The following is a 21,359-nucleotide window of genomic DNA, read 5'->3' on the forward strand; positions in this document are numbered from 1 at the left end:
CACTGTCAGTGCTCCCACCACAGAGCAAGCACCGTCAGTGCTCCCACCACACAGCCAGCACTGTCAGTGCTCCCCCACATAGCAGCACTGTCAGTGCACTCCCCACACATTCCAGCACTGTCAGTCCTCCCCCACACAGCCAGCACTGCCAGTGCTCCCACCACACAGCTAGCACCGTCAGTGCTCCCACCACACAGCCAGCACTGTCAGTGCTAACCCACATAGCAGCACTGTCAGTGCTCTCCCCACACAGCCAGCACTTTCGGTGCTCCCCCACACAGCGAGCACTGCCAGTGCTCCCCCACACAGCCAGCACTGTCAGTGCTCCCACCACACAGCCAGCACAGTCAGTGCTCCCACCACACAGCCAGCACTGTCAGTGCTCCACCACACAGACAGCACTGTCAGTGCTCCCCCACACAGCCAGCACTGTCAGTGCCAACCCATACAGCTAGCACTGTCAGTGCTCCCACCACACAGCCAGCACTGTCATTTCTCCCACCACACAGCCAGCACTGTCAGTGCTCCCCCACACAGCCAGCACTGTCAGTGCTCCCACCACACAGCCAGCACTGTCAGTGCTCCCCCACACAGACAGCACTGTCAGTGCTCCCCCCACACAGCCAGCACTGTCAGTGCTCTCACCACAGAGCCAGCACTGTCAGTGCTCCCCTCACGCAGCCAGCACTGCCAGTGCTCCCCCACACAGCCAGCACTGTCAGTGCTCCCACCACAGAACCAGCACTGTCAGTGCTCCCCCACACATCCAGCACTGTCAGTCCTCCCCCACACAGCCAGCACTGTCAGTGCTCCCCTCACACAGCCAGCGCTGTCAGTGCTCCCACCACACAGCCAACCGTGTCAGTGCTCCCACAACACAGCCAGCACTGTCAGTGCTCCCCCTCACAGCCAGCACTATCAGTGCTCCCGCCATACAGCCAGCACTGTCAGTGCACCCCCCACACAGCCAGCACTGTCAGTGCTCTCACCACAGAGCCAGCACTGTCAGTGCTCCCCTCACGCAGCCAGCACTGCCAGTGCTCCCCCACACAGCCAGCACTGGCAGTGCTCCCACCACAGAACCAGCACCGTCAGTGCTCCCCCACACAGCCAGCACTGTCAGTCCTCCCCCACACAGGCAGCACTGTCAGTGCTCCCCTCACACAGCCAGCACTGTCAGTGCTCCCACCACACAGCCAACCGTGTCAGTGCTCCCACCACACAGACAGCACTGTCAGTGCTCCCCCTCACAGCCAGCACTATCAGTGCTCCCCCCACACAGCCAGCACTGTCAGTGCACCCCGCACACAGCCAGCACTGTCAGTGCGACCCCCAAACAGCCAGCACTATCAGTGCTCTCTCTCACAGCCAGCACTGTCAGTGCTCCCCCATACAGCCAGCAATGTCAGTGCTCCCACCACACAGCCAGCACTGTCAGTGCTCCCACCACACAGCCAGCACTGTCCGTGCTCCCCCACACAGCCAGCATTGTCAGTGCTCCCCCACACAGCCAGCACTGTCAGTGCACACCCAGCACAGCCAGTAGTGTCAGTGCTCCCCCACACAGCCAGCACTGTCAGTGCTCCCCCACACAGCCAGCACTGTCAGTGCTCACACCACACAGCCAGCACTGTCAGTGCTCCCACAACACAGCCAGCACTGTCAGTGCCCCCCCCCACATAGCCAGCACTGTCAGTGCTCCCCCGACACAGCAAGCACTGTCAGTGCCCCCCCTCACATAAGCCAGCATTGTCAGTGCTCCTCCCACACAGCCGGCACTGTCAGTGCTCCCCCATACAGCCAGCGCTGTCAGTGCTCCCACCACACAGCCAGCCGTGTCAGTGCTCCCTCCACACACCCAGCACTGTCAGTGCTCCTACCGCACAGCCAGCACTGTCAGTGCTCCCACCACACAGCCAGCACTGTCAGTGCTCCACCACACAGCCAGCACTGTCAGTGCTCCTCCACACAGCCAGCACTGTCAGTGCTCCCCCACACAGCCAGCACTGTCAATGCTCCCCCACACAGCCAGCACTGCCAGTGCTCCCACCACACAGCCAGCACTGTCAGTGCTCCCCCCACACAGCCAGCACTATCAGTGCTCCCCCCACACAGCCAGCACTGTCAGTGCACCCCCCGCAGAACCAGCACTGTCAGTACTCCCACCATACAGCCAGCACTGTCAGTGCTCCCTCCACACAGCCAGCACTGCCAGTGCTCCCACCACACAGCCAGCACCGTCAATGGTCCCACCACACAGCCAGCACTGTCAGTGCTCCCCCACATAGCAGCACTGTCAGTGCTCTCCCCACACAGCCAGCACTGTCAGTGCTCCCCCGCACAGCCAGCACTGCCAGTGCTCCCCCACACAGTCAGCACTGTCAGTGCTCCCACCACACAGCCAGCACAGTCAGTGCTCCCACCACACAGCCAGCACTGTCAGTGCTCCTCCACACAGCCAGCACTGTCAGTGCTCCCCCACACAGCCAGCACTGTCAGTGCTCCCCCACACAGCCAGCACTGCCAGTGCTCCCACCACACAGCCAGCACTGTCAGTGCTCCCCCCACACAGCCAGCACTGTCAGTGCTCCCCCCACACTGCCAGCACTGTCAGTGCACCCCCCGCAGAGCCAGCACTGTCAGTACTCCCACCACACAGCCAGCACTGTCAGTGCTCCCACCACACAGCCAGCACTGTCAGTGCTCCCACCACAGAGCCAGCACCGTCAGTGCTCCCACCACACAGCCAGCACTGTCAGTGCTCCCCCACATAGCAGCACTGTCAGTGCTCCCCCACACAGCCAGCACTGTCAGTGCTCCCCACACAGCCAGCACTGCCAGTGCTCCCACCACACAGCCAGCACTGTCAGTGCTCCCCCCACACAGCCAGCACTGTCAGTGCTCCCCCCACACAGCCAGCACTGTCAGTGCACCCCCCGCAGAGCCAGCACTGTCAGTACTCCCACCACACAGCCAGCACTGTCAGTGCTCCCACCACACAGCCAGCACTGTCAGTGCTCCCACCACAGAGCCAGCACCGTCAGTGCTCCCACCACACAGCCAGCACTGTCAGTGCTCCCCCACATAGCAGCACTGTCAGTGCACTCCCCACACATTCCAGCACTGTCAGTTCTCCCCCACACAGCCAGCACTGCCAGTGCTCCCACCACACAGCTAGCACCGTCAGTGCTCCCACCACACAGCCAGCACTGTCAGTGCTAACCCACATAGCAGCACTGTCAGTGCTCTCCCCACACAGCCAGCACTTTCGGTGCTCCCCCACACAGCGAGCACTGCCAGTGCTCCCCCACACAGCCAGCACTGTCAGTGCTCCCACCACACAGCCAGCACAGTCAGTGCTCCCACCACACAGCCAGCACTGTCAGTGCTCCACCACACAGACAGCACTTTCAGTGCTCCCCCACACAGCCAGCACTGTCAGTGCCAACCCATACAGCTAGCACTGTCAGTGCTCCCACCACACAGCCAGCACTGTCATTTCTCCCACCACACAGCCAGCACTGTCAGTGCTCCCCCACACAGCCAGCACTGTCAGTGCTCCCACCACACAGCTAGCACTGTCAGTGCTCCCCCACACAGACAGCACTGTCAGTGCTCCCCCCACACAGCCAGCACTGTCAGTGCTCTCACCACAGAGCCAGCACTGTCAGTGCTCCCCTCACGCAGCCAGCACTGCCAGTGCTCCCCCACACAGCCAGCACTGTCAGTGCTCCCACCACAGAACCAGCACTGTCAGTGCTCCCCCACACAGCCAGCACTGTCAGTCCTCCCCCACACAGCCAGCACTGCCAGTGCTCCCCCACACAGTCAGCACTGTCAGTGCTCCCACCACACAGCCAGCACAGTCAGTGCTCCCACCACACAGCCAGCACTGTCAGTGCTCCTCCACACAGCCAGCACTGTCAGTGCTCCCCCACACAGCCAGCACTGTCAGTGCTCCCCCACACAGCCAGCACTGCCAGTGCTCCCACCACACAGCCAGCACTGTCAGTGCTCCCCCCACACAGCCAGCACTGTCAGTGCTCCCCCCACACTGCCAGCACTGTCAGTGCACCCCCCGCAGAGCCAGCACTGTCAGTACTCCCACCACACAGCCAGCACTGTCAGTGCTCCCACCACACAGCCAGCACTGTCAGTGCTCCCACCACAGAGCCAGCACCGTCAGTGCTCCCACCACACAGCCAGCACTGTCAGTGCTCCCCCACATAGCAGCACTGTCAGTGCTCCCCCACACAGCCAGCACTGTCAGTGCTCCCCACACAGCCAGCACTGCCAGTGCTCCCACCACACAGCCAGCACGGTCAGTGCTCCCCCCACACAGCCAGCACTGTCAGTGCTCCCCCCACACAGCCAGCACTGTCAGTGCACCCCCCGCAGAGCCAGCACTGTCAGTACTCCCACCACACAGCCAGCACTGTCAGTGCTCCCACCACACAGCCAGCACTGTCAGTGCTCCCACCACAGAGCCAGCACCGTCAGTGCTCCCACCACACAGCCAGCACTGTCAGTGCTCCCCCACATAGCAGCACTGTCAGTGCACTCCCCACACATTCCAGCACTGTCAGTTCTCCCCCACACAGCCAGCACTGCCAGTGCTCCCACCACACAGCTAGCACCGTCAGTGCTCCCACCACACAGCCAGCACTGTCAGTGCTAACCCACATAGCAGCACTGTCAGTGCTCTCCCCACACAGCCAGCACTTTCGGTGCTCCCCCACACAGCGAGCACTGCCAGTGCTCCCCCACACAGCCAGCACTGTCAGTGCTCCCACCACACAGCCAGCACAGTCAGTGCTCCCACCACACAGCCAGCACTGTCAGTGCTCCACCACACAGACAGCACTGTCAGTGCTCCCCCACACAGCCAGCACTGTCAGTGCCAACCCATACAGCTAGCACTGTCAGTGCTCCCACCACACAGCCAGCACTGTCATTTCTCCCACCACACAGCCAGCACTGTCAGTGCTCCCCCACACAGCCAGCACTGTCAGTGCTCCCACCACACAGCCAGCACTGTCAGTGCTCCCCACACAGACAGCACTGTCAGTGCTCCCCCCACACAGCCAGCACTGTCAGTGCTCTCACCACAGAGCCAGCACTGTCAGTGCTCCCCTCACGCAGCCAGCACTGCCAGTGCTCCCCCACACAGCCAGCACTGTCAGTGCTCCCACCACAGAACCAGCACTGTCAGTGCTCCCCCACACAGCCAGCACTGTCAGTCCTCCCCCACACAGCCAGCACTGTCAGTGCTCCCCTCACACAGCCAGCACTGTCAGTGCTCCCACCACACAGCCAACCGTGTCAGTGCTCCCACAACACAGCCAGCACTGTCAGTGCTCCCCCTCACAGCCAGCACTATCAGTGCTCCCCATACAGCCAGCACTGTCAGTGCACCCCCCACACAGCCAGCACTGTCAGTGCTCTCACCACAGAGCCAGCACTGTCAGTGCTCCCCTCACGCAGCCAGCACTGCCAGTGCTCCCCCACACAGCCAGCACTGGCAGTGCTCCTACCACAGAACCAGCACCGTCAGTGCTCCCCCACACAGCCAGCACTGTCAGTCCTCCCCCACACAGCCAGCACTGTCAGTGCTCCCCTCACACAGCCAGCACTGTCAGTGCTCCCACCACACAGCCAACCGTGTCAGTGCTCCCACCACACAGACAGCACTGTCAGTGCTCCCCCTCACAGCCAGCACTATCAGTGCTCCCCCCACACAGCCAGCACTGTCAGTGCACCCCGCACACAGCCAGCACTGTCAGTGCGACCCCCAAACAGCCAGCACTATCAGTGCTCTCTCTCACAGCCAGCACTGTCAGTGCTCCCCCATACAGCCAGCACTGTCAGTGCTCCCACCACACAGCCAGCACTGTCAGTGCTCCCACCACACAGCCAGCACTGTCCGTGCTCCCCCACACAGCCAGCATTGTCAGTGCTCCCCCACACAGCCAGCACTGTCAGTGCACACCCAGCACAGCCAGTAGTGTCAGTGCTCCCCCACACAGCCAGCACTGTCAGTGCTCCCCCACACAGCCAGCACTGTCAGTGCTCACACCACACAGCCAGCACTGTCAGTGCTCCCACAACACAGCCAGCACTGTCAGTGCCCCCCCCCCCCACATAGCCAGCACTGTCAGTGCTCCCCCGACACAGCAAGCACTGTCAGTGCCCCCCCTCACATAAGCCAGCATTGTCAGTGCTCCTCCCACACAGCCGGCACTGTCAGTGCTCCCCCATACAGCCAGCGCTGTCAGTGCTCCCACCACACAGCCAGCACTGTCAGTGCTCCACCACACAGCCAGCACTGTCAGTGCTCCTCCACACAGCCAGCACTGTCAGTGCTCCCCCACACAGCCAGCACTGTCAATGCTCCCCCACACAGCCAGCACTGCCAGTGCTCCCACCACACAGCCAGCACTGTCAGTGCTCCCCCCACACAGCCAGCACTGTCAGTGCTCCCCCCACACAGCCAGCACTGTCAGTGCACCCCCCGCAGAGCCAGCACTGTCAGTACACCCACCATACAGCCAGCACTGTCAGTGCTCCCACCACACAGCCAGCACCGTCAATGGTCCCACCACACAGCCAGCACTGTCAGTGCTCCCCCACATAGCAGCACTGTCAGTGCTCTCCCCACACAGCCAGCACTGTCAGTGCTCCCCCACACAGCCAGCACTGCCAGTGCTCCCCCACACAGTCAGCACTGTCAGTGCTCCCACCACACAGCCAGCACAGTCAGTGCTCCCTCCACACAGCCAGCACTGTCAGTGCTCCTCCACACAGCCAGCACTGTCAGTGCTCCCCCACACAGCCAGCACTGTCAGTGCTCCCCCACACAGCCAGCACTGCCAGTGCTCCCACCACACAGCCAGCACTGTCAGTGCTCCCCCACACAGCCAGCACTGTCAGTGCTCCCCCCACACAGCCAGCACTGTCAGTGCACCCCCCGCAGAGCCAGCACTGTCAGTACTCCCACCACACAGCCAGCACTGTCAGTGCTCCCACCACACAGCCAGCACTGTCAGTGCTCCCACCACAGAGCCAGCACCGTCAGTGCTCCCACCACACAGCCAGCACTGTCAGTGCTCCCCCACATAGCAGCACTGTCAGTGCACTCCCCACACATTCCAGCACTGTCAGTGCTCCCCCACACAGCCAGCACTGCCAGTGCTCCCACCACACAGCCAGCACCGTCAGTGCTCCCACCACACAGCCAGCACTGTCAGTGCTAACCCACATAGCAGCACTGTCAGTGCTCTCCCCACACAGCCAGCACTGTCGGTGCTCCCCCACACAGCGAGCACTGCCAGTGCTCCCCCACACAGCCAGCACTGTCAGTGCTCCCACCACACAGCCAGCACAGTCAGTGCTCCCACCACACAGCCAGCACTGTCAGTGCTCCACCACACAGACAGCACTGTCAGTGCTCCCCCACACAGCCAGCACTGTCAGTGCCAACCCATACAGCTAGCACTGTCAGTGCTCCCACCACACAGCCAGCACTGTCATTTCTCCCACCACACAGCCAGCACTGTCAGTGCTCCCCCACACAGCCAGCACTGTCAGTGCTCACACCACACAGCCAGCACTGTCAGTGCTCCCACCACACAGCCAGCACTGTCAGTGCTCCCCCACACAGACAGCACTGTCAGTGCTCCCCCCACACAGCCAGCACTGTCAGTGCTCCCCTCACGCAGCCAGCACTGCCAGTGCTCCCCCACACAGCCAGCACTGTCAGTGCTCCCACCACAGAACCAGCACTGTCCGTGCTCCCCCACACAGCCAGCACTGTCAGTCCTCCCCCACACAGCCAGCACTGTCAGTGCTCCCCTCACACAGCCAGCACTGTCAGTGCTCCCACCACACAGCCAACCGTGTCAGTGCTCCCACCACACAGCCAGCACTGTCAGTGCTCCCCCTCACAGCCAGCACTATCAGTGCTCCCCCCACACAGCCAGCACTGTCAATGCACCCCCCACACAGCCAGCACTGTCAGTGCGACCCCCACACAGCCAGCACTATCAGTGCTCCCTCTCACAGCCAGCACTGTCAGTGCTCCCCCATACAGCCAGCACTGTCAGTGCTCCCACCACACAGCCAGCACTGTCAGTGCTCCCACCACACAGCCAGCACTGTCCGTGCTCCCCCACACAGCCAGCATTGTCAGTGCTCCCCCACACAGCCAGCACTGTCAGTGCACAACCAGCACAGCCAGTAGTGTCAGTGCTCCCCCACACAGCCAGCACTGTCAGTGCTCCCCCACACAGCCAGCACTGTCAGTGCTCACACCATACAGCCAGCACTGTCAGTGCTCCCACAACACAGCCAGCACTGTCAGTGCCCCCCCCCCCCCCCACATAGCCAGCACTGTCAGTGCTCCCCCGACACAGCAAGCACTGTCAGTGCTCCCACCACACAGCCAGCATTGTCATTGCTCCTCCCACACAGAGGGCACTGTTAGTGCTCCCAGCACACAGCCAGCACTGTCAGTGCTCCCAACACACAGCCAGCAGTGTCAGTGCTCCCCCACACAGCGAGCACTGTAAGTGCTCCCCCCACACAGCCAGCACTGTCAGTGCTCCCCCACACAGTCAGCACTGTCAGTGCTCCCACCACACAGCCAGCACTGTCAGTGCTCCCCCCACACAGCCAGCACTGTCAGTGCTCCCCCGACACAGAAAGCACTGTCAGTGCTCCCACCACACAGCCAGCACTGTCAGTGCTCCCCCACACAGCCAGCACTGTCAGTGCTCCCACCACACAGTCAGCACTGTCAGTGCTCCCCGCACACAGCCAGCAGTGTCAGTGCTACCACACACAGCCAGCACTGTCAGTGCTCCCCCCGCACAGGCAGCGCTGTCAGTGCTCCCTCCACACAGGCAGCACTGTCAGTGCTCCCACCACACAGCCAGCACTGTCAGTGCTCCCACCACACAGCGAGCACTGTCAGTTCTCCCACCAAACAGCCAGCACTGTCAGTGCTCCCCCACACAGTCAGCACTGTCAGTGCTCCCATCACACATCCAGCAGTGTCAGTGCTCCCCCCACACAGCCAGCACTGTCAGTGCTCCCACCACACAGCCAGCCCTGTCAGTGCTCCCACAACACAGCCAGCACTGTCTGTGCTCCCACCACACAGCCAGCATTGTCAGTGCTCCCCTCACACAGCCAGCACTGTCAGTGCTCCCACAACACAGCCAGCACTGTCAGTGCTACCACCACACACACAGCACTGTCAGTGCTCCCACCACACAGCCAGCACTGCCAGTGCTCCCCCACACAGCCAGCACTGTCAGTGCTCCCCACACAGCCAGCACTGTAAGTGCTCCCCCCACACAGCCAGCACTGTCAGTCCTCCCACCACACAGCCAGCACTGTCAGTGCTCCCACCACAGAGCCAGCACTGTCAGTGCACCCACCACACAGCCAGCACTGTCAGTGCTCCCACCACACATCCAGCACTGTCAGTGCGCCCCACACACAGGCAGCACTGTCAGTGCTCCCCCCACACAGCCTGCACTGTCAGTGCTCCCACCACACCGCCAGCACTGTCAGTGCACCCCCACACAGCCAGCACTGTCAGTGCACCCCCACACAGCCAGCACTGTCTGTGCTCCCACCACACAGCCAGCACTGTAAGTGCTCCCACGACACAGCCAGCACTGTCAGTGCTCTCCCCACACTGCCAGAAGTGTCAGTGCTCCCCCCACACAGCCAGCACTGTCAGTGCTCCCACCACACAGCCAGCACTGTCTGTGCTCCCACCACACAGCCAGCACTGTAAGTGCTCCCACGACACAGCCAGCACTGTCAGTGCTCTCCCCACACTGCCAGAATTGTCAGTGCTCCCCCCACACAGCCAGCACTGTCAGTGCTCCCCCCACACAGCCAGCACTGTCAGTGCTCCCCCACACAGCCAGCACTGTCAGTGCTCCCCGACATATCCAGCACTGTCAGTGCTCCCACCACAGAGCCAGCACTGTCAGTGCTCCCCCCACACAGCCAGCACTGTCAGTGCTCCCACCACACAGCCAGCACTGTCAGTGCGCCCCACACACAGGCAGCACTGTCAGTGCTCCCCCCACATCCTCTCATGATCTTACGCACCTCCATAAGATCGCCTCTCGGTCTCCTACGTTCTAAAGAAAAAAGTGGTAGCCTACCCAACCTCTCCCTATAACTCAGTCTCTTAAGTCCTGGCAACGTCCTTGTAAATCTTTGCTGCACTGTATCCAGTTTAATAACATCTTTCCTATAGCAACGTGACCAAAACTGTACACAATAGTCCAGGTGCGGCCTCACCAACGTCCTGTACAACTGCAACCTAAGTTCCCAACTTCTATACTCAATGCCCTGTCTAATGAAGGCCAGCATTCCAAAAGTCTACTTCACTGGCTTAGCTATCGGTGACTCCACCTTTAGAGAACCATGCACCTGAACCCCAAGGTCCCTCTGTTCCACGATACTCGCTAAGGTCCTACCATTCACCGTGAAAGACATACCTTTGATTTGACTTTCTAAAATGCAACATCTCACACGTATCTGTATTGACCTCCATTTGCCATTTAGCGACCGACTTTCACAACATCAGGATCCTGCTGCAATTTTTGATTGCCTGCCTCATTGTTTAAAATACCACCCGTTTAAGTGACATCCGAAATGCCTCCGTCCTGCGACTTTCTTCAATGTACCCAAGAAATGGAATATTGTCATGCATGCTGTTCTGACCAATTTGTCGCACATCATGTTCGATTTGCCATTTATTTCAAGCTCGCTATCTATGTTTCGTTTGTGGAACTATTGTATCGCCGTCACACTGTGATTTCGAAAAAAATATTTTGGGCATTAATAAATGTGGATCGCATAACGTCGGACACTAGCCATAATTCTTGAATCACGACAATCGACAGTTACCCCGATGTACCACGTCTGGTTGAAAAACGAGATGCAATAACCTTTATACACTTGGATTAAAAGGTGCAACATGTAAGGTTGGTGTGAGGGTGATAATTAGTGTGGAGAGAACATTGACTCAAAGACATATCACAAAAAATACGTCATGTGGTCTAATTTTAACGGGATTGCAGGCCGAGATTGGTGGAGTACCTCAAGGACAGGTGGGGATCATCGCTTGTAATAAACTGTACTGATAATCTTGTGAGTTGCAAGGAATGCCATTTCTACGTTTGCAGTTTTCCATTAGATTTATTGTAATTCCGGATCTCTTTATGCTCTTATTTGTTCATGTTCTCAAGCACTCTTAGCGCCTCTCCCTCTCCTGGCCTTGTGTCAGCCAATGCTTTCCTTGCCAATTTACAAGCTCCCACCTCCCACAAAATTCATGTGTTTCACAGTTCAGTTGTTCATGTCCGATCGCGCACATTGGCAACCCGTCTGACCAATATGCATCCCCGGTAGAGTCACACATTAAAATTCATGTTGTTGCTGAAAACTATTTTATGGCCTGGCCCGTCTGACCACTTTAATTCTACACAACACTACCACGATCAGTGATTTCTGCATTCATCCATTGAGAATCCTGATTTACTGACTCCACTCAGTCTCCAGTTTCTTCAGCTAACAAGACCTCCCACTCGGTACATCACCCCATGGACATGTCCGCCCATTACTCCTTTTGCAGTTCCGATGCCCTGAAAGTGTCTAGTTCAGCAACTGCATGTGTAACTGTCACAATATGTGCTGATTTGTTCCTTATACAGATCAGTTTCGTTTAGAGTTGTCTTTTTTCGCTTGCTGATTCTTATTGTCATTGTTTCTAACTGTATACCTTTCCTCTGTGCATCACTGCAACTAGTTGCAATTCTTGTGAAACTTTGAAAGTGATGACATACGGGGAAGGAGAACTTGACTCATATTCGATGGCAAGAGATTTGGAAAGGAGAGCAAAAGCAATCGGCAAGGCATTTTAAAGGGCATTTCGAAGAAGAGAACCGTGCTGTTTAAGAAGGGAATTCAAGAACTTATAGAGGAATCAGCTGACAGATGGAGACTGAATAAAAGTAATAGAAGAGAAAGGTTGTTGTGTGGAGTTAGTTGTCGTCTATAGAATACAGTGCATAAGGAGGCCATTCGGCCCAAAAGTATGCGCCGGCCCTCTGAAAAAACCTCCGACCTCGGCCCATTCCTGGGCATTATCTCCGTAATCCTGTAATCTCGCTCCCACAACACTGGACATCAATTTACCAAGGCCATTCCACCTAAACTATACATGCTTGGACTGCCGGGCTGGGGCTTTTGCAAATATATAAACAGGGCAGAGAGAAATAACGCTGAGGAGGTTGACGTTATGTTCTGAATTCACAAGTAGGTCCTTTGGCTGTTATGTGTAATCCCACTTATCCTTTCTTCATTACAGCCAACCTAGTCACTCTGATGATCCTCCGACTCAAGGACTGTGGTCTGTGCAAGCGAACAACTATCTACCTGGTAGCCATGGTCTCAGCGGACCTGCTTGTCCTCATATTTCTTGTTCTGATCAACCATATACTGGCGCCTCGGGTACCACAGACGTTTTACCTAAATAGCTTAGTATATGGTTTGAACTCTATCATGAGTGTCGCTGTCACCAACTGCTCAGTCTGGCTGACTGTGTCCTTCACCTTTGACCGCTTCGTGGCCATCTGCTGCCAGAGTTTTAAACGAAGGTACTGTGACCCCAAATCTGCAGCGCTGATCGTTGGAGCGATTTATCTTGGGACATATTTGAGCAGCATCCCTAATTTCTTCACAAATGTTCATTACTATGACCACGAAGAACTGGAAACGGAAACCAGAAATGCTGACAACACAGATTCGATTCACGCCTGGAGGGTATTTTACTGGGTGAAGCTAATTTTAAATCCATTAGTTCCCTACTTCGCTGTGATACTGCTCAATCTTTTGACGGTCAGACACGTCCTGGCGGCCAGTGAGGTGCGGCGGACGTTCCGGGGAGATGGTCAGAGTTCCGGGGACCCCGAGATGCAGAATCGGAGGAAAGCCCTGGTTTTGCTCATTGCAGCCTCCGCCAGTTTCATCTTGCTGTGGATGCCAACGATCGGACTCTTTCTTTTCTCACGGATCACTGCAACCTACAGTTTCCACGACTTCAAAGAGCCCGTGGCTGTTATTCATGAACTCGCCGACATGCTCAGTACACTGAACTGCTGTACGAGCACCTGTATGTACGCTCTCACACAATCAAAATTCAGGGCAGAGCTGAGAAGGGCGGTGCGATACGGGGAAGATTTAATGACAAAAACTACTACAACACGTCAGTGAATTCAACCAATGACGCGAATAAAAAACCCCACTAAAATTTCAGAATTGATCAGATCAATTTGTAATCACAAAACATGTTTGGACGCCACTTTCATTGAGCAATTGTATTCACTACAGATTTTAAGCAGAAAAGATAATCCTTCACAATGCTTCGTTAAACGTTTGTGTTCTCAATGCCATTTCACAGTGAAATTGATACAGGTTCTTAGAGATATGCTTTGAAAGCGGAAAGACTTGTGTGGTCAGCAGGCTTCGCCTAGGTTTAGGCCTGATTCAACTGGAAATTTTAAAAGAAAGGATTGGGCATTGAATATGAAACTGGAGTGAAAGCTCACTCAGCCTTGGAACTCGGACTTGACCAAAAGTGAAACACAACACCCAGACAAATTTCCGGAACATGCTTGGTCCTGCCCCGTCACTCACCCATCAGGATATAATAGAACATAAAACATAGAACTGTACAGCACAGTATAGGCCGGTAGGCCCACGATGTTGTGCCGAACTAGTCTGAAACTAAAATCAAATCAACCTACTCCCAATCATTCTAGTGCACTCCATATGCATATCCAATGATCGCTTGAAATTTCCTAAAGTGTGCGACTCCACTACCATAGCTGGGAGAGTGGTCCACGCCCCAACCACTCTCTGAGTAAAGAACCGACTTCTGAAATCCCTCCTATATCTTCCAAAATGAACCTTATAGTTATGCCAACCGTATAAGCAACATCCACCCGAGGAAAAAGTCGCTGAACGTCCACTTTATCTATCCCTCTCATCATTTTATACACCTCAATTAAGTCACCACACATCCTCCTTCGCTCCAATGAGAAAAGCCCTCGCTCCCTCAACCTTTCCTCATAAGACCTACCCTCCAATCCAGGCAGCATCCTGGTAAATCTCGTTTGCACCCTTTGCAATGCTTCCACATGCTTCCTATAATGAAGTGACCAGAACTGCACTCAATACTCCAAATGTGGTCGAACCAACGTTTTGTACAGTTGCAGCATAACCTCACGGCTCTTAAACTCAGTCCTCCTGTTGATAAATGCGAACACGCTATAGGCTTTCTTCACGGCTCTATCCACTTGGATGGCAACTTTCAGAGATCTATGGATATGAACTGCGTGATCTCTCTGCTCCTCCACATTCTCCAGAACCCTGCCGTTAGCCTTGTAATCCGCATTCAAATTTGTCCTACCAAAATTAATCACCTCACACTTATCAGGGTTAAACTCCATCTGCCAATTTTCAGCCCAGCTCTGCATCCTATCAATGTCTCTTTGCAGCCTACACCAGCCCTCCCCATTACCCATTACTCCTCAGATCTTGGTGCCATCAGCAAATTTACTAATCCAACCTTCAACTCCATCATCCAAGTCATTGATAAAAATCACAAACAGCAGAGGACCCAGCACTGATCCCTGTGGTACATCGTGGTGACTGGGCTGCAGGATGAAAATGTACCATCTGCCACCACCCTCTGTCTTCTATGTGATAGCCAGTTACTGATCCAATCGGCCTAATTTCCCTCTGTGCCATGCCTCCTTACTTTCTGCATGAGCCGACCATTGGGCAACTTATCAAACGCCTTACTAAAATCCATGCATACGACATCAACTGCTCTACCTTCATCTATGTACTTAGTTACCTTCTCAAAGAATAAAATGAAACTTGTGAGGCAAGACTTACACCTCAGAAATCCGTGCTGACTATCCTGGATTAAGCTGTATCTTTCCAAATGATCATAAATCCTCTGCCTCAGGACCCATTCCAATAATGTACCTATGACCGAAGTGAGACTAACTGGCCTATTATTCCCAGGGTTATACCTATTCCCTTCCTTGAACAAGGGGACAACATTCGCCTCTCTCCAGTCTTCTGGCACTATTCCTGCAGACAGTGAGGTCATAAAGGTAAAAGCCAAAGGCTCTGCAATCTCATCCCTCGCCTCCCAAAGAATTCTAGGACTTATCCCATCAGGCGCAGGGAACCTATCTATCATCAGGCTTCTCAAAATTTCTAACACATCTTCCTTCCGAATATCTACCTCGTCCAGCCAACCAGCCTGTATCGCACTATCTCCCTCGACAACATGGCCCCTCTCCGTTGTGAACATTGAAGAAATGTATTCCTTTAGGGCCTCTCCTATATCTTCAGACTCCATGCACACGTTCCCACTACTGTCCTTGACCGGCCCCAACTTCACCTTGGTCATTCATTTATTCCTCACATAAGTGTAAAAGCCTTGTGGTTTTTCTTGATCCTTCCCGCCAAGGATATGTCATGCCCCCTCCTAGCTCTCCTAAGCCCTTTCTTGAGCTCTTTCCTAGCTACCTTTAATCGCTCCAGTGCCCTAACTGCACCTTGTTTTCTCATCCTTACATAAGCCCTCTTCTTCCTCTTGAGAAGCCATTCAACCTCTTTTGAGAACCATGGTTCCCTCACTCGACCATTTCCTCCCTGCCTGCCAGGGACATAATAGCAAGGACACGCAGTATTTGTTCCTTGAACAAGCTCCACATCTCACTTGTGCCTATCCCTGACAGTTACTGTTTCCATCTTATGCTCCCCAATTCTTGCCGAATCGCATCATTGTTTCAATTGTTGTGACCAGCTTTATTGGGTACCTAGATGTAGCCACTCTTTCCGGCGCCCAGAGTTGCCACCGTAACATTATACAGCGACAAGATACGTGCCAACTACCTCAGGAGAGGGACATTTGTGGCGGGCCCCGACGTTCTGCCAAGTAGCAATCACCGAATGCATTGGATGTTGGTACACCTCCCGAGGCCACATTGATAGAAGGGCACAGAAGCTTCCAGAAAGGACCGAAGGGAGCTGGATAAACGTAGACGTCCAAGACCTCTCAGGAGTGAACAATCGGCGTGATAAGTGGCCGTGGCCATCTAGAAGACTGACCAGAGAGGGAAACAAGGAAGCAGCCAGCGACATCACCTTCGTGATGGCGGCCCAGAGAGACTCGAGGTTCGGACAGTCGCTTTGTTCAAGCCATCCAAATGGGTAGTATTACCGAAATTTGGTTGCCTCTTGTCTTTCATTGAATAAAATTGGTTGAAATTTATATTTCCTTTGTTCTTTGTTCTCGCTATAACAGACATCTTGGAAAATGCCTTGAGTGAACAGAGCGGCTGAATACTTGTATTGCTCCGATACCAGCACCTTCCGGGACTTGCATAATTACAGCTGCGATAATGATCAGCGACCGCCAGCTCCATGGAAATCAAAGTTCAGAAAGCGGCCATTCGGCCCATGGAGTCTGCATCGGCCCTTGAAAAGAGCAACCCACCCAATCTCGGTCAATAATATCAATAGATGTAGAAATATATAATGAACAATAATGTAATATATGTCAGATAGATATAAAATACATATAAACTTCAGAACCAGGCACTGGGACACACACACTATCGCGGTAACCCAGTAACCCCACTTAATATTTTTGGACACTAAGGGCAATTTATCATGGCCAATGCACCAAACGTGCATATCTCTGGACACTGGGAGGAAACCGGAGCACCCGGTGGAAACCCACGCAGACACGGGGAGGATGTCCACACTCCGCACAGACAGTGACCCAAGCCGGGAATCGAACCTGGGTCACTGGAGCGATGAAGCAACTATGCTATCCACTGTGCTTGCGTGCTGCTACTAAATTGTTTGCGTGTAATATAATGGTGGGAACAGGGCAGTCAGAAAAAAGAGCACAAAACATAAGACTCAGAAAATAGTGCCAGGATCGGACAGAGTCAGCATAGATTCATCAAGTGGAAACCAGGCTTGACAATTCTTGCTTTTTTATAAATTTAGAGTACCCAATTATTTTTTTCCAATTAAGGCGCAATTTAGCGTGGCCAATCCACCTACCCCGCACACCTCTGGGTTGTGGGGGTGAAACCCACGCAGACAATGGGACAATGTGCTACCATGTGAGCTACATGTGGTACCAGTGCTACCACTGCGTCACCGTGCTGCCCTGATGCTTGATAATTCTAATGGAATTCTTCGAGGTTGCAATGAGTAAAGTTGACGAGGGGGAGCCAGTGGATGTGATATATGTCTACTTTCAGAAGTTGTTTGACAAAGTTATGCATCGTAGATTAGTGTGCATAATTAAAGCACGTAATTTATTAAGATGGACAGGAAACTGGTTCGCAGACAGGAAACACAGACAAGGAGAAAACAGGTAGTGAATAGAGGGTTTCCAAAGGGATCGGTTCCAGGACCACAGATATGCACAATATATGTTAATGATCGAAAGGTGCAGCACTGTGGCGCAGTGGTTAACATTGCTGCCTCACGGCGCCGGTATCCCAGGTTCCATCCCTGCTCTGGGTCACTGTCCATGCGGAGTTTGCACATTCTCCCCGTGTTTGCGTGGGTTTCGCTCCCACAACCCAAATAAGCGTCGGGTAGGTGGATTGGCCACGTTAAATTGCCCATTATTTTGAAAAAAAAATGAATTGGCCCTAACCAACGTACTATGTACCTCCAAAAGAACCTAATTACTCTTATATTCTATGCTACGACTCATGAAGGCAAGTGTGCCACGTGCCTACTTAACTTCCCTGTTCACCTGCACTGCCAACTTCATTCAGGGATCTGTGAACAAGGACCCCAAGGTCCAGCTGCACCACTGAGCTTCCGAGTGCCTGCGATTACTTGCATATATATATGTACATGCATATATATATATACACACACATATATATATATGTATATATTATCACCTCGGTCAATAATATCAATAGATATGGAAATATATAATGAATAATAATGTAATATATGTCAGATAGATATAAAATACTTATAAACTACATAATTAGGCACAGGGACACACACACTCACACATTCAAGGGTAAATCAATACTTCGAATCTAAGGTGGACCCGAGTCCAGAAGTGCCAATTTTTGGAGTGTGGGGACCCGTGAATCGAGGGTTTGACAGAGGCCGATGTTTTCGCCTTTGTCTCTTTGGTAGCCCGGAGACGGATCTTGTTGGGGTGGAGTCACTCTGGGCCGCCGAATGCGGGGATGTGTGCGAGCGACTTCGCTGACTTCCTCAGGATGGAAAAAAATCAAGTTCGCTTTGAGAGTGTCGGTGGAGAGATTTGCCTGTCGATGGAATCCGTTTATTAATTTATTCCTTGATGTTTAAGTCAGCAGTGGGAATTGGGGAAAGGGGGGATTTTGGTATTTAAAATAACAGCTGAGTGGGAAGAGGGTAACATCAGGGAGGGTGCGAAGCAGGGGCGATGGTTATTTATTTATTATAGTATTTCCTGTTTGTTGTCTCTTTGGTTTACAGAGATACAAATGCCACAATAAAAATATAATCAAAAAATAATGTTGCTTGGTATCTCCAGGTACTCGGGTACAATTCCGGCCGTAAGTCACTGTCTGTGTGGATATTTCATCCTACCCCCGTGTCTGCGTGGGTTTCTTCCGGGAGCTTCAGTTCCCTGCCACAGCCCAAAGATGTGCAGGATTAGGTGGCCCGGCCATGCTAAAAGATTGCTCCTTTGTGTCACAAAGGTTTGCAGGTTTGGGGAAAGCGCAATGCTAAAAGATTGTTCCTTCGTGTCACAAAGGTAGGAAGGTTTGGGGGATCGTGGGCTTATCAGGATAAGGTGGAGAATTGGATCAAGGTAGTGCGCCCTGTTGCAAGGTCGGTGCCGATTCGATGGACTTAACGCACTGTAGATATTATATGATTAGAGCAGCTCCTCGCGACAGTGCTACAATGCAGGTGCAGCAGATCTTAAGAAAGCTGACTTTTAGCGCAAGAGGATTTGAATACAGGATTATGAGGTCCTGCTTCATCTGTATTGGAACTTGGGTAAGCCGCACCAGGAGCATTGGGTGCAATTTTGGTCCCTTTATCTGAGGAAGAAAATTATCGGAGCGTCCGAGTGGCACAGTGGTTATCACTGCTGCCTCACTGCGTCAAGGAACCGGGATCGATCCTGGCCCCAGGTCAATGTCCGCGTGGAGTTTAAACATTTTCCGGTGATTGCCAGAATCTCACGTCCGTAACACAAATATGTGCGCTGTAGGTATATAGGACACGCTAAATTGCCCCTTTATTGGCTGAAAAATATAATGGAAAGGCCTTTTTGTGTTAGAGTGTGTTGTCAAATGTTCACCACTCTCGTACCAGCTGTGGCGGGACTGCCCGATGAAGAGAGATTGGGAAAACTGGGCCTGCATTATTTTGAGTTTCAATGATGAGAGGTGATCTCATTGAAACCTACAAAATACTCAGTGGGACAGACAGGGTAGATTGCGGGTAAGATGTTGTCCTGGCACCAGGAGATACAATTGCAAGATATGGGGGAAGCTAATTAGGACGGAGATGAGGAGAAATGCCTCTACTCAAAGGGTTGTGAATATTTGGTATTCGCTATTCCAGAGGGATGTGGAAGCTCAGTCACTGAGTATGTTTAGAGCAGAGCTTGGCAGATATCTAAATCCCAATGACAGAAAGGGCTATAGGGCTAGTGTGGGCACAAAGGTATTGCAGTCAATGATGACACGTGATCGTGTTGTATGGCAGAGCAGGATCGACGGGCTGAATGGCCAACTTCACTTCCTATGTTCATATGCAACTGCCCGGGGAAGGTTTTAGAGGAGAGTGTCGATGGAGATTTACTCTGTAACTAACCCCGTGCTGTTCCTATCCTGGGAGTGTTTGATGGGGGACAATGTAGAGGGAACTTCACTCTGTATCTAACCCCGTGATGTGCCTGTCGTGGGAGTGTTGGATGGGGACAGTGCAGAGGGAGCTTTACTCTGTATCCAACCCCGTGCTGTGCCTGTCCTGGGAGTGTTGGATGGGGATAGTGTAGAGGGAGCTTTACTCTGTATCTAACGCGTGCTGTACCTGTCCTGGGAGTATTTAATGGTGACAGTGGAGAGGGAGCTTTACTCTGCACATAACCCCGTGCGGTAGCTGTCCTGGGAATATTTGATGGAGACAGTGTAGATGGAGCTTTACTCTGCATATAACCCCGTGATGTACCTATCCTGGAAGTGATTGATGGGGACAGTGTATGGGGAGCTTCACTCTGTATATAATATCGTGCTGCACCTGTCCTGGGAGTGTTTGATTGTAACAAAGTAAAGGGAGCTCGCCGCTCTATCTAACACTTTGCTGTCCCTGCCCTGGGAGTGTTTGATGGGGACAGTGTACAGGGAGTTTTAGTCTCTACCTAAGCCTTTGCAGTGTTGGATACGTTGAGCATAACCTCCTCATTCTCGTACTCTGTGCCCCTATTAACAAAGCTATGAATACTATATTCTTTATTAAATGCTCTCCACCTGTCCTTCCACATTCAATGAGCAACGCATATATACACCCAGTTATCTCAGTTCCTGAAATCCTTTAATCATTTTACGGCTTATTTTATCTTGTCCTTCCATGTCCTTTCAAACAAAATGCATGGCCTCACACTTCTGCGCGTTGCGCTTGATCTGCCTTGTATTTGCCCACTCCAAAAATTTGTGTATGTCCATTTTGACGTTTTATACTGTTCTCCTCACAGTTTACGATACTATCAGGTTTCGAAAAAGACGCAACTTTGTAATTATCCCCTGCACCCCAAGATCTTCCTTTGTGCAAGATGGCGCCGGAGCGTGGCGACTCTTTGCGAGCTCTCCCAAACAGATCCTCTTTTTACATCTCCTATAACCGGACGAATCTTTTAATATTCATTTCTAACAGAAACATTATCTTTTACCTTCCCTTGCAGGTTTGAAGATCCTCCGAGACCCTGAAGTGGATATTTTGCCGGACTCGACCCGACCCAGCTGCACCCCTGTTGACACGACCCGACCTGGAACTGTTCAGGCCCAAACCCGAAGTGAGGATCCGACCTTGATTTCGACCAGACAGGGGCCTCGGAGCGCCCGCCCCGCCGGAGTTACCGACGCCAGTCCCCTGACGGCTCTACCTAGTCTCCGAAAAACCCGACCCGGCTCCCGACCACGAGATTCGGCCCGGCCCGACACAAAGAGGCCCGCCCAGTGACCCAACCCGGA

At 53.6% G+C, this 21,359-nt stretch overlaps 1 protein-coding gene across 1 annotated transcript; it reads left to right on the forward strand.

The window, feature by feature from the left end:
- The first annotated feature begins 12,363 nt into the window (after positions 1 to 12,363).
- LOC140399540 (probable G-protein coupled receptor 139) lies at positions 12,364 to 13,302 on the forward strand. The gene has a single exon (XM_072489081.1). It carries the CDS (start codon positions 12,364 to 12,366, stop codon positions 13,300 to 13,302), a length of 939 nt encoding a protein of 312 aa, XP_072345182.1.
- Positions 13,303 to 21,359: the final 8,057 nt, after the last annotated feature.

This window comes from Scyliorhinus torazame, chromosome 23 (assembly GCF_047496885.1).
Source record: "Scyliorhinus torazame isolate Kashiwa2021f chromosome 23, sScyTor2.1, whole genome shotgun sequence".
Taxonomy (NCBI): Eukaryota; Metazoa; Chordata; class Chondrichthyes; order Carcharhiniformes; family Scyliorhinidae; genus Scyliorhinus; species Scyliorhinus torazame.

Excerpts from the sequence above, each read along its gene's own strand:
- LOC140399540 (XM_072489081.1), top strand. The coding sequence starts at position 12,364 with ATGTGTAATCCCACTTATCCTTTCTTCATTACAGCCAACCTAGTCACT.